Source organism: Zalophus californianus, chromosome 14, assembly GCF_009762305.2.
Source record: "Zalophus californianus isolate mZalCal1 chromosome 14, mZalCal1.pri.v2, whole genome shotgun sequence".
Taxonomy (NCBI): Eukaryota; Metazoa; Chordata; class Mammalia; order Carnivora; family Otariidae; genus Zalophus; species Zalophus californianus.
The window spans coordinates 18996644-19010899 of record NC_045608.1 but is presented as its reverse complement, the minus strand read 5'-3'; the positions used below and the strand labels follow the sequence as shown (position 1 = coordinate 19010899).

At 51.3% G+C, this 14256-nt stretch overlaps 1 protein-coding gene across 4 annotated transcripts in view; it reads right to left on the bottom strand.

Annotated features, from left to right (window-relative positions):
- Positions 1 to 14256, bottom strand: part of SGSM1 (small G protein signaling modulator 1) — an 85875-nt gene that overhangs the window by 32501 nt on the left and 39118 nt on the right. For 2 of the 4 annotated variants that reach the window (XM_027577048.2, XM_027577050.2), the window contains 7 exons: positions 14105 to 14236; positions 11133 to 11257; positions 7657 to 7724; positions 6428 to 6591; positions 5927 to 6059; positions 2403 to 2567; positions 367 to 505 (listed from right to left, as the gene is read on the bottom strand). In XM_027577048.2, coding sequence (XP_027432849.2) covers positions 367 to 505; positions 2403 to 2567; positions 5927 to 6059; positions 6428 to 6591; positions 7657 to 7724; positions 11133 to 11257; positions 14105 to 14236 — 926 coding nt within the window. The remainder of the gene's footprint in view (positions 1 to 366; positions 506 to 2402; positions 2568 to 5926; positions 6060 to 6427; positions 6592 to 7656; positions 7725 to 11132; positions 11258 to 14104; positions 14237 to 14256) is intronic. The other 2 variants (XM_027577049.2, XM_027577051.2) reach the window with 2 other exon arrangements.

The following is a 14256-nucleotide window of genomic DNA, read 5'->3' as shown; positions in this document are numbered from 1 at the left end:
TCACTGTGACTGGGAATATTTGAGATGGTGTGGCTCCATCAGCCAGGTCCTTTAATGTGGGGCGAGCAGAGCCCCCAGCCGACCCACGATAGACACACAGTATGCACGATGAATCAACCTTTGTTGTACTGAGCCACTGAGATTTCAGGACTGTTTGTTACTGCAACATTACCTTGGTTATCCTGACTGATACATGGAAGGGAGCTCCAATAGCTAGGACTTCACGAGGCTAGGATTTAACCCAGACCTCGAGGAGTCCATAGCTTATGTTCCTCCTCTGAATTCAGTGCTGGGCAAGAAATGGGCATCTATAAATCTTTGGCAAATCCTTCCATACCCTCCGCCCACAGATTAAGGCCCTCATACCTCTCATGGTTGCACCCATTGGATGAGCCACCATCGGCCAAGCCACTCTGTGAACAGGATGAGCAGGAGGACTTCCGGGGGCTGGGTTGCCATAGGGGCGGTAGGTTGCTCACGGAGACATCCATCAGGTCCTGGGGGACTGTGATGGACACGAGGGATGGAGCAAGAGCCCCGGTTAAGCCCGTGTGGGTCACAGAAACCTCATCCCAAAGCAAGCAGCTTGCCCCTAGGCCAGCACAGGGACAGGGAAAGACCCTGAATGTGACAGTCGGAGACAGCGACCCCAATCATCATCTGACCCAGACCTCTGAGCCCACCTGATCCAGTGAAAGCCACCACCGAGATTTGGGGCCCTCAGCAGACAGGCAGAGCTGACAACAGCTAAAGAGAGAGGAATAAGTGGGGCATGGGGGGAAAGAGAGAGAGAGAGAGACAAGAGCCAAGGAAAGAGACCCAGTCCCAGAGCAGGAGGCCGAGCCTCACCATGTTGTCATTCAAGTGTCCTCACGGGAGGCTGACAAGAAGGAAGAGGAGCCTGCTGGGGGCTTCTGGGGAAGGCTGATGGTCCTGAGTCCCCAGAGATAGACTCTCTGGGAGAGAGAGTCTCTAATGGGGAGACAGAAGGGAGCCTAACTCAACACATGAGGCAGGGCACCCAAGGGCAAGGGACTCAATGGAGTTCCTGCTGATGAGGCCACCTGCACTGTCCATCATCCTGAGCCATATGGCTCTTCCATCAACGGGTCTCAAGCAGGTGGGCGACTCCCACCCAGAGTCATGCGGGGGCGGGGAGGGGCGCTTGTTAAAAAGCCATATGCCTGTATCCCACCCCCGACCTACTGAATTTAAACCTCCTGGAGATACAGGCCTTAAGTCTGTATAGCAAAAAACAATCCTGATAACAGCACCACATTCGAGAACCAAGAGGGCATGACCAATATCCTAACACGCATACTGGTGACTCCTGATCACAGGCTCCCAGGATACAGCACCTAAGAGTTTCCCTCACTGCCTTCTCTCCCAGCTCCATGGAAACCACCCCGTCTGCAGAGCTGCAGGACAAACACAACGGTGACTCACACATTACAATTTCTGCCGTTAACTTCCTGGCCTCTTGGCAGTTCCAGACAGGTGCAAACATTTTATTTTCTCCAGGACAGGGTTCAGTAAACATATTCCATCACGGGCCAGGCAGTAAAGATTTTAGGGTTTCTGAACCACTTGGCCACGATCATAAACCACTCAACTTTGCCGTCAGAATGCAAAAAGAGCCATCCACAAGATGCAAACACGTGAGCATGGCTATGTTCCAATAAAACTTTATTTATGGACACTGAAATCTGAGTTTCATATCATTTTTCACAGGTCGCAAATATTACTCTGCTTTGGATTTTTGTCAATCACTAAAAAAAAAAAAAAAAGTAAAAAGTAAAAACCGTTCTTAGCTCATGGGTCATACTGAATAAGGTTGGCTCCGGCCTGTGGGCCCTAGGTTGCCAAGCCCTGACCTAGGAGATTGAGAAGGGTGCACATCTGCCCCATAGGCCATCCCCCCTCAAGGATGACTGGCAATCCCTGGCCTCTTCCCTCGGGCTGCAAGGTGGGGGGAGTTGTGGACCCAGGGCCACTTGTCATCAGAGCTCAGTAGCTGACAGGGCAGTTCTACCCATGGGTAGTGCAGAAAGCTCCTCCCCAAGCTGACTCACTGATGAGCTGGCCAAGAAAGACCAGTGAGCCCCTGTAAAATGTTCTAGAAAAGCATCCCCAGTTCTCTGCCAATCTCAGGGAAGCACTGACCAGTTTCAGCAAGGTGTGGCCAGTATGCCTTGGCCCCAGCCCCTCACACTCCACCGGCATCACCAGTGGACCCTTTCCTTACAGATCCCACAACACTCCAAGCTGCATCCTGCCACGTGGAGGCTGGACAGCGTGACGGCATCATTTGTCTCCCGCCCGGGGGGAACCAAGACTCAAATGACAACATGGCAGAGGTGGCCAGCACCCGGCCCCAGGCGTGGGAGGAGCCCAGACGTTACTGGGGGGCTGTTGCTTCAGGCTCGGCCTGGGGAGGGTGGCGTCCCATCTGGCTTGCGCCCACTGACTGCCCCTGGCCACCACCAGCACGGACCGGCCGGCAGGAACCACCGTCCAGGCGAGGCTCTCGGAGTTGGGGGCAGTGCTGCCCAGGGGGTCAGGAGCAACTTGAGACAAAAAAACAAAAAGTACCAGTGAAATGAAATGTCTGGGGTGGGCAGAACACTGAAACAGCCAAGGAACCCACTCCTCGGGGCTTTACCTCTCCTCTGCCCAGCTCTGCACAGTTCCCATGTACTGTGTTGGCTTCGAGGAAGAAAGAATGCCTGATGTTTATAAAATGCCCTACTATGTGCTGGCTGTTGTGCAGGCATGGGATTGCTTTATCATCCTACCCCGTAGGGGATGCACCTCTTCTCCCATTCTGCAGAAGGGGAAACGGAGGCTCAGAATGACAACAGTACTGAACCACCCACAGCCCCAGCAGGTGGTAATTGGCGTTAACAGCTCTTTCTGACCAAGGTCCCCTTTCTCTTTCCGCTATCATTTACTGATAGCAAGTACTATTATTATCCCCTTTCACAGATTTGGGAACTGAAGCACAGATGTAAGCATCATGCCCAAGACCACCCATCGAACAAACAGTGGAGCTGGGATTCCGACCCAGGGCATGAGACCCCGACCTTATTCATACTCCCCTCACTGATACCCCCGCAACATCATCCATGCTCTGTCTAGACCAGCAGTTCTCAACTGGGGCAATTCTGGCCCCTCAAGGACATTTCGCGATGTCTGGAGACATTTTTTTGTCATCATAACCTGAGAATTTGCTAGATATAACTGGCATCTATCCAGTGGGTAGAGGCTAGGGATGGTGCTTACCTTCCTATAATGCACAAGACACCCCCCCCCCCCACCAAACACACAATTATTCAGTCCAATTTGTCGACCCTGCCCTAGACCAGCTCTGTTCAATAGGAATCCACCCTGAGCCACATGCTTAATTTAGAAGTTTCTAGTAGCCACACTAAAAGGGGGAAAAGAAACAGATGAAATCAATTTCAACAATATATTCTGTTTAACCCAGTGTATCCCTAACATTACCATTTTAATACAGAATCAATATAAAATTACTGGTGAGATTTTTGTGCATTCTTTTCTGTTGTTGCTGCAGAATCTTCAGAATGCAGTGTGTCTTTTACACTTAAGGCACATCTCCATTCGAACTCACTTCATTTCAAGTGCTGGGGAGCCACACGCGGCTCACGCCTACCATGCCAGATGGTACAGACCAGTCCCAGCAACACAGGAGTCTGAAAATGCCCTCCTCTGACTCTGAACCTGTCTCCATGTTTCAGAACTCGTCTCTGCCTCTGTGCACAAGGACCAGGTGGTGACGACAGAGGCCAGAAGACACTGAGAGGGGGTTTAGAACCGCTTATGGCCACATCATCCCTCCCCACAGGGCCAAAGTCTTCTCTCTTATTACTTAAAGCAGGCATCTGCAAAGATTTTCTATAAAGGGCCAGATAGTAAATATTTTTGGCTTTGTGGGCCACACGGTCTCTGTCACAATAATCCCACTCCGTTGCTATGGTGTGAAAGCAGCCACACACAATATGGATATGAATGGGCGTGGCTGTGTTCCAATAAAACTTTATTTACAAAAATAGGCAGTGGGCCAAATTTGGACGACAGGAAGAAGTCTGCCCATTTCTGATTTAGGCACTTCTTCAGAAAGGACTTCCTTGTTCTCAAAGATGAAAACCATACATGATTGATTGTGTTAGCTCTGAGGGGCTCAGGCCCCTAAAAAAAATCAACCAAGGATGGATGGGGCACCATTGCCATGTGGGCTGAATCTGAGCTTGGGGCTGAAGCGGGTGAAACCACAATATCCCCGCATCCGGGTGAAAACAATCCGCAAGGAGTGGTTGTGAGAGGCACAATCTCTGGAGCCAGGGCACCCGGGTTTAAATTCCAACCACACTGCAGATTAGCTGTGCCACTCTGGGCCAGTTTCTTAACCTTTCTGTGCCTCAGTTTCCTTTTCTGAAAAACGGGGGTCGGTGAGGACACCGGCACCTGCCTAGGAGGGTGGTGGTGAGGATTAAATTAGTTACAACTTTGGAGAGACAAAAAAGGCAGGCTTGGCACACAGTGGCGCTCCACACATGGTACCTATTACTCACTGAGCATCTGTCAGGCATTTCACATTAGGAGTCTGACACATCATCACACGGACTCCTCAGAATAAGATCCTGGCTGGGGAGGTGCTGTTCTCCTGATTCTACAGACAAGGAAATGAGGTCTGGAGAGGGCAAGTCACTTGGCCACACTGCAGGGGCAGAGGTGAACGCAGGGATGTGTGCTTTTCTCAACCGAGGGCGATTGTGCTCCCAGATGGCACCTGGCAGTGCCTGGAGACATTTCTGGTTGTCACCACTTGGTGGCCAGGGTGGGGGCAGATCTGCTACTTGGCGGTTAGTTGGGGGAGACCAGGGATGCTGCCTGACATCCTACAAGCCGCCAAGCCTGCCCTGCACCCTGATCCAATTCAGCGGTGGATGAGAGCCAGAGCATGAACTGGCCTGGCACGGTTAGCCCACCCTTGCCAGGAGGACATCTGCTTTCAAGAGAGTCTCTCACGGCCCGGCTGTGGTCACTAAAGCAAGGGGAGGCTCAGAGCTGTTACCCATCAAATGGAACAACAGGGCCACCACAAAGGTTAAATAAAATGGGGTGGACAGAAGGAACCTACAGCTTAATATTGAGTTGTTGAACAGACATCCATACGGTGCCTAATAAATGCCAGGCCTCTTTTGGAGAACTTTTCAAACATTAGCTCATTTAACCCTCATGATGACCCCGTGGTAATGATGACCGTGATAGCAACAGTCTGCGTTAACCAAGCATCTACACCAGGGCAGTTGCAGTGCAAAGCGCTGGACATACATTAGCGTCCCGTGTGCCGCCTCCTGGTGCTTTGCTTCCCCTCTGCAGTTTTCACGGTCATTTACTGAGGGCCTACTGTGTGCGGGACTTTATTCTATAGACTTGACGTTGGTCAGCTCTTTAACTCATCGAATCCTGACAATATAGCTAAGTAAAAGAACAACGGTGTGGTAGCGGCTAAAACGTACGTGTTCTGTGCCAAGAGCCTTATCTCATTTAATTCCCACAAGGGCCCTACGACGCGGGTGCTGTGAACATCCCCATTTTGCAGATGGGGAAACCAAGACACAGAGGGTGAAGTGACTTGCCCCTCTGGACCAGGATTCCAGAGCCCACGGCCAGTACCCCACGCCACCTCCTGGTCAGGTGCATCTTTATTAAGCCAAGTAGCACGTGGTTCTCATTTGGGGGGAACCGAGATACTAACTTCCCGGTTTCAGGTCCTCCCCCCGCCCCCCACCCCGTTGGCCCCAGAGTCCAGACCACTTGTCTTCTAATCCCGGACACTTGGAATCATTTTCATTAACAGCTAACCGGTGGATCCAGGGGGCCCAGAGATGGGGCAGCTTACCGAATTCAGACTGCATGCCGGGGTAGATGATCCTGAACACGTAATCTGTGGCCTCATCATCTTCCTTGTCTGAAGACGTGGACTCGGCGGAACCCTGAGGGCTTCGCTTGCGCAGTTTGGGAAATACCTTGCCCTGAAAGAACGTGTCCCATTGCATAGTCCTTGGGATATACCTGTCTTCACAATCTGCACAGCCTGCGGGGTTCAGTGGGGTACGTATGTGCTCACAAAGCCACATAAGGATCCACGGGCAAGAAAGGACCACTCCCCAGGCGTCTGGGTGGCTCAGTCGGTTAAGCCTCCGACTCTTGATTTCAGCTCAGGTCATGATCTCAGGGTTGGGAGATTGAGCCCCGAGCTTGGGATTCTCCCTCTCATCCACCCCTTCCCCACCCCACTTGTGCACGTGCGCACGCTCCTCTCTCTCTCTCTTAAAAAAAATGACCACTCCCCATGGCTGACCCCCACTCCAGCCTCCCTGGGTCCCCCGCGATCACTCACCTTTCCCCGCTGAGACCAGAGTGGAGGGTCCAGCTGCCCATGAGGGAGCAGCCCATTTTCCAGGCACGAGAGGAACTGCAGGAGGTGGCCTCCCTTGGGGAAGCGGAAGGGCGGCCTCTGGATCCCGTCCTGGCTGACCAGCACCACTGTCCCGCCGCTGTCCACTGCCACCATGACCCGGCCAGAGAAGACCCAGCGGGAAGTCACTATGAGGCATGGGGATGGGGCCCTCCCAGCACACACATCCCCCCAGGCATGCCAAGCCAGACCCACGGACCTGCTCCAAGGCTCTGGGAAAGGCCTGGGCAGAAGGTCAAAGGCAGTTTTTACCTCCCCTGAGCCTATTAAATCCCACCTGCCATGGTTGCTGACCGGGTAGTATAGGACGTGGTCCAGAAGAGTATGGTTGGTCTCCGTGAAGTCACCCACCAAAGGGAAATGATGTCCCTAAACATCCGATGTTCCTCAAGCACGCTCTATGAATCAACCCGACCTATTTTTGTATGGAGGCTTTCAGACCTATCGCTTCTCAGAGCAATATGTGACTTGCTAGCACATATTGAACACTTACTGTATGTAAGCACAGCACGTTAAAGGCAGTGTCTTACTGGAATACTCAAAATAGACCTATGAGGTTTATCCATTATTGTCTATTTTACAAATGATGGAACCACGGCTCAGAGAGGCTATGTAATTTTCCCAGGGCTGCACAGTAGGGCCTGGATCTGAACCTAGGTGTGTCTCACTAAATAAGCTTAATATTTTATGCCTTGGTGGGGCATGGATCCCTTGCTTTCTACAGCAGGATGGCCTTCTCTGTTCCAAATGTACCTTCTCTGAGCTTTAAGGGAGAACCCTATTCATTAATCCCAGATCTTCAGAGCATAGGCTTTGGAATGACAAAGACCTGATTTCAAGTCCAAACTCGGGAGCTTCCAGGCTGTGTGACTTTGTGCCAAGCTGTTTAGAGCCCTGCTTGGCACACCACAGGAGCTCAGTACGTGTCAGCAGCTAACACCATGGGTTTGGTGCTGAGCTCTTATCATACGTCGCAGGAGGTTCACAACAACGCCAGGAGCAGGTGCTGTTGTGATTACATTTTACAGATGGGGAAACCGAGGCTCGGCGAGAAGTCACTTGTTTGAGGCTGCACAGGTAATAAGGAGGTGGGGCCAGGCAGGGGAGCCAGAAGGAACCCCCCAGCCCCGTGCTCCCCCCACGGTCCCTACCTTGCTGGTGGCAGTGCAGGTACACAATCTCCTCTAGGCGGATGGTCATGGCATAGTCCCAGTAGACGCTAGAAGGGGAGGGATGGTTAGGTCCACAGGATGCTCGCTCACCTCATCGTGGCAAAGGGCCCAGGAGACCAGAAGACCACACCCATGGGCTCCTGCACCCTTCTCACTAGGACCCAACTGTCTCTAACATCTGTATTCCAGGCTTCCCAGAATCTCTCTCCCCTTCTTCTGGTCCCAGCACCCCAATTTTCTAAGGAACACTCCTCCCTTCCCCCCAGTCCATGTGGCTGAGGCTGAGTCCACCCACCCACCCTCTATGCCAGGATTCCAGAAATGGCCATCTGACCCCGGCATATTCCACTGTTCTAGCCACAGTGATTGGTTCAGGGATGTCCCCGCAACCCAAGCAGAACCCATGAGGCTCAACTGTTGGAGTCATGTTAGAATAAACTGGGGAAAGGATGCTCCTTTCTGCTAGCAGAGTAGAGGCAAAGATGACAGAAGTCTGGAAATGGAGGGGGCCGTGGCAAGAAAAAGGCTGCCTGGCAATGGCATCCATAGGAAAGCAGAACCGAGAGATGGGAAGAGTTCAGGTCCTTATCATTTGTGTCCCTGGATCCAGCCATGCCTGAAGCCACAACCCCAGAACTTTCTAGTTCATGGGAGCCAATGCTTAAGTCAACCTGAGTTTGGTTCCCTGTCCCTGGTACCTAAGAGTCTTGACTCAGACCCCAATGTGAGGCCACCGTGCGTCCATATGGTTAGAATAGCCATTCAACAGCTTTGATCCTACGGGTCCCAGCAGTGTGCCTTGAGGGCTTCTATGAGCCTCAGTTTCCTTCTCTGTAAAATGGGTGATAATAATTACCCACCGCAGAGTGCTGTTGTGATGATTAAGTGGAATCATGTATTTGAAGGGCTCAACATAGTGCTAATACGTTAAAAAAAAGTACTGGGTAAATGATCTCTGTGCTGACATACTTCAGGTTTTCCCTTTGGAGATCAAAGCCTACTGCTGTCCTGAAACAGATCACTTTTCCCCTTAGATGACCATGGAGGTGGGGCTCACAGGAACTGGGGTTTTGTGTGGTCCGGGGAATGCACTGAGCAGGTATCCTTCAGATCTTGCTGGCGGGGGGGGGGCAGAGCTGACCAACAGCTTCAGAGGCCGCCCCCTGGATCCACCAACACGTTTGCACCAAGGCCACGCTTCCCTTGGGATGCTCTCAGCCAGGGCTGAGCACATGGGGGTGTTAGTGTGGGCCTATTCCCACAGGATAGGGGTACCCCAGAATAAAGGTCAACTTTAGCCCAGGGACTCCCAATGGATCTGGCGGAACATTCTAAGAACGGCAGCATCTGAGACTCTTCCCACCCCTTCCTTCCTTCCCCTCCCTGTTCACAGGGGTCAGACCAGCTTCGTCGTCTGAAGGTCCTGCCCGCCTCCTCTGCTCCTCCCTTTCACTCTGCACAGATGCCTCTCACGTTACAGCTCTCTTGCGTGTCTAACTCTGTCCGCACCTGCATCTTGAAAGGACCCGAACCAACACACGCTTCAAGGTCAGACTTCAAATCCCACTTCCACCAACTACACAGAATCAGTCCCTTCTCCTCTCTGGGTCTCAGTTTTCCTAGCTGCAACATGAGGAAGTTGGAAGAGAAGCTCTCTAAGGGACCTTCCTGCACTGGTCTGCACCAGAGTCAGCCTTGCCAGGGCCCATGGAGTGAATGTCCTCGGAGGGCAGCGAAGCGCACGAGGGTTTTCAGAGTAGCAGCCTCTATGGAGCCCCTTGCATGCGAGTCTTGGCCAGGAGGTCCTTCCCCAGACTCCCACATCGTGCCCATCACCTAGGGTGGCAATGGTCTGTTTTCTCCTGTCTCCCCAAGAGGTGCTGAACTGGACAGCGACTGGGTTTTGCTCACATCTGCAAGATGTTCAGAGAATATTCAGAGTTAATGGTGAATACCCTAGGGCGCCCAATAAACAAAGCAACTCTCCAACTACCACCAGACACCAACGAAGAGGAGCTGTGGCCCCAGTTCCTTTGGAGCTGTGTAACTTGACACCAACAGCCTCCAGGTTCCAGCCTCCCGCCTAAAAGCTTTACCTGCATTTTCTAAGGGACTCTTTCCTGTACGCAGAGGTTCCATTACCACATCCCCATTTTACATCAGATGAACAAACTGAGGCTCGGGAAGGTGAAGCTCACTGTCCAAGATCACTCAGCTGGGAAGGAGCAAGAGCTGAGCTTCCGTTTTCATTTTACGTATTTTTAACAGCTTCCTAGAGTAGAACTGCTGGGTCACGAGGTATTTAGCACAGCGCCTAGCACACTGCAGGTGCTCCATTAATATCTGATGAACGAATCCAGGTCCCCTGACTTCCCTGCTTTGTTTCACAGAGATTATCCGAGCACTGGCTTCGTGCCAGGATGGGTGGCAGGTGCTGGACAGAAGACGTGAGGACTAAAGATTACTTGCCTTCGTGGAAATGAGGTCTAGAATGCAACAGCAATAGGTGGGCACAATGTATTACGTGAGCACGATTTTACAAATGCTACGAAGGAGATTCAGGGCTCCGTGTGATCCAAATTCAGCTGGGAAGTCAGGGAAGGGCTAGGGTTTAAGATGAATAGGGCTGAAATAACCGTCCCGGGCCAGGGGCATCTCGGCCTCGCACTGTTCCTCGGGGAGAGTTCCTTGATCAGAAACTCTGGAGTCTGGCAGGAGCTGAGTTATGTGGCCCAGCCTAAAATGGACTGTACCTCCCATTGACTGTCTCTGCAGACAGATGGCCACCTCTGCACAGGAAGTGCTCAGCTTAGAGAACAGCAATAATCACATCAAGCCCTGAGGTTCCTCACACTGAAGCCTAACATGAAACAGAACACGGTAATGGTGTTCTGCTTCTGTTCCGTGAAAAGAGCCCTTATTTTGTATCTAGCTGCCAGGACTCCTCAAGCTGAAATAATCTGGCTGGCCACACTTGGCACAGTGCCTTCCCTCTGCTTGTGTTCCTTCTAGGGCCCTTCCCTAATTGTGCTGGAAGAAGGGGTTGCAGCAGGGAATCCCTGGTTTCTGAGTTTCTTCGGAGCATGACCCCAAAGCCTTTGCTGGGCCTTAGAGACTGCAGGATATCACAGGGAGACGCAGCCCTGGACCAGATGCCCACCAACCAACGCCTCCCGCTTCCCTTCTTGACTGAGTGATGAGAAGGGAGGCTGCAGATGGGGGAATATTTGCCATTGGCAGGCTTCCCAGATCTTTGTTAAGATTTCTCCCTCTGGGTGTTTTGACCAGGGTTTGCCTAACTGCCATGCCCTAAGATTTTTCTAGCTGGTTTCTAGATCCTCCCAATGAGCTACCCAAGCAGCTGCAACAACCAGACCGAGCAGTGGGCCAGGGCACGAAGGACAGAGCACAAACTTCCCCCATGTCAAGGGTAGGAGAGGGACACAGAACCCTACCTCTTCTCATAGTCCAGGTCCCCCATCGACCCGTTCATCAGCTGGTTAGGCGTCCATTTCAAGGTCATGACGTCAGCTGTCTGGTGCAGGGACAGGTACCCTGGCACAGCCTCCATATCATCCCTCTGCAGAGAGAGGGCGCAGGCTTGGTCAAAGCGCCAGAGTCACAGGGATCACGGACCCCAGCCCATCTGACTTAGGAGGCATAATCAGAACCAAGAGGCTGGGGTCACGCCCTCCAAGGCCATGGCCATTTGGAAGATCCTGCCTTCCAGGCGGCCATGCTAAGCAAAGCAGTTTGTAACCAACCCCCAGGATGGGTTCTGTAGATCCAGCTATGAAAGCTGTCTGCCCGCCTCCCCTCACTTTCATATTTCCACCTCCCCCCTCAACCAAGGTCCAGGGGCCCTGCTGCAAGGGCGGGGTTGGCGGCTCTTTAGAATCAGGAAGGGGCTCTACCCCTCTACAACACCACCCTCTCCTTCACAGAAGGCATTTATCTGGCATCATTTTGGCCAGTCTTAAGGGAGAAAAAGAGGACAGCTGAGCTCTATCCCATCCACAGAAATTTTCCAGAATCCCCCTCCCCAATACCCACACCATACTCCCTGACCAGCAGCCTGACCCTTTGTCTTCCCAACTAGCCTGCAGAACTTCTCACCTGCTCACTCTGCTTTATCCCAAGTGGGGTGTAAGGGAGGGGAGTCAAGCCTCACACCTAGAGAGGGCAACTTCTCCACCAAATTCACCCAAACAACACATGGAGATAGACAGCTGACATTTACTGAGCACCTAGTGCGTGCACCAAGCATGGCTCGGCATCGTACGCATGGTCCCCATTTAACCACACATGCCCACAGCCCCATGATGGAGCACTACTTCATGAATGGGTTTCACATTTTAATGGACCTGAAATGGGGATGCGTCTCCTAATGAGTGGCATCCCACGATCATGACATAGTGGTCACTGCCCAATCTCATGCAAACTCAGGCCTAGCTGTTCAGACGCCATTACTTCAGTTTTTTTTTTTTTTAAGATATTATTTATTTATCTGACAGAGGGAGAGAGAGTGCACACGCAAGCAGGGGCAACTGCAGAGGGAGAGGGAGAAGCAGGCTCCCCGCTGAGCAAGGAGCCTGACTCGGGGCTCAATCCCAGCACCCTGGGATCATGACCTGAGCCGAAGGCAGACGCTTAACGACTGAGCCACCCAGGTGCCCCATTTTAGGACTATCTTAACTAACACATGTCAATTACATGTTCCCTTGGGGCGCCTGGGTGGCTCAGTCAGTGAAACATCTGCCTTCCGCTTAGGTCACGAGCCCAGGGTCCTAAGATCGAGTCCCACGTGAGGGTTCCCTGCTCAGCGAGGAGCTTTTCCCTCTCCCTCTGCCTGCCACTCCCCCTGCTTGTGTGCTTTCTCTCTCTGCCACTATTTCTGTCTCTCTCTCTGTGTCAAATAAGTAAAATCTCTTTTAAAATAATTATATGTTCCTTTGTGTGTAGTTACAAGTATAATGCATGATTTAAAAAAGAAGTATATCCAGATAAAGTCTCAAAGAGCTTTTTCAAAAAGTGTAAAATACAATCAAGGATCACCACATCAAAAACTAATGAGGTACTGTATGGTGACTAATATAATAAAATAAAAACTTTTTAAAAAGTGTAAAATAAAATTTCCAAGTAGTGAGAAAACATTTTATATAACCTAATAGCATTTTTTACTTCCTGATGGTTATGTTTAAAAATGGGACGTGTTAAATTCATAGCTTCTTAGATCTGAGGAGATAGGATCTTGTACCCCCTGTGATGAGGATTCTAAGGCTCAGAGGGAGAAGTGACTTGCTCAGGGTCACCCAGTGATCGCAACTGTGACCACAGAGCTGGAGTGGCCAGCAGCTCTCCCTCTGTTTTCTCCTAACCGAGCCCAAATACCACACTGATCCAGGTGGTCTCAGGAAGGGAAGAGCAAAGGGGATATCTATTGCTTGAGGGCAGGGCTTCATGTGCCTTGCTCACCACCCATCTCTGGGGCCTGGACCAGTCCTGGGGCAGAGAAGGTAACTGATAAATGATACAGACTCTCACAGTGGGCAGCCTGAATTCAAAGCATAACTTTGCCCCTTCCTCCCCACTGTGCACACCTCAGTGTTATCACCTTTGATAAGACTCTTTGCCTCAAATGGTTGTTGTGAGCTTTAAATGAGTTAGTACAGTTAAAAGCACTTAGCATGGTGTCTGACACATAGGAAGTGCTCCATAAATATTAACCATGAAGATGTTTATCTTGATATCCTAAGCATCTAGTTCATAGAAGGTTCAGTACAAATATCTGCTGAATGAGTGAGTGATAACAAGAGAGAATGGATGGATAGACAGCTGGGTGGACAGGTGAGTGGAGAGATGGATTGGAAGATAAATGGACAAATAGTTGGATAGGTGGGTGGATGCATGTAAACATGGGTGGATAGATACGTGGATGGATGGATGGATGGATGGATGGATGGATGGATGGATGGGTAGGTAGAAAGAAATGTCATATGGATGAATGGATGAGAGACGGAGTATAGTAGATGAATGAAGAGACAGGTATGTGGGTAGGTGGATGGATGAATGCATGGATGAATGACTGAATGGACAGATGTAAAGAGGGGTGGATGGATGGATAAATTAATGGATGGCTATAAAGATGTATGGATAGATAGATGTAAAGATGGGTAGATGGATGGATGGATGGGTGAATAGTTGGATGGATGGATGGATAAATAGAAGGAAACGTTGTCACATGGATGAATGGATGCAGAGATGGACTACTCGTAGGTGAATGAAGAGACAGGTATGTGGGTAGGCGGATGAATGAATGGATGAGCAACCTGGAGCCAGAGGAAACTCCTCCTCTGTAACCTGAAGACAGACCCCCCCCCCCGCTGCCTGCCACCCATGGAAGATCTGGGCCCAAGACCTCTCTCACCGGCTGAACCAGAACATTGTTCTTGCCATAGAGCAGCGTGGCCCGGGAGTTCTGATGCAGGGACTCTACGTAGTCACGGGCAGAGAGGGATGGTCGGTCGTCCATGCTGCCACTCGAATGCCTCTTCTGGATCTGGCCGTGATAGAGCGGGT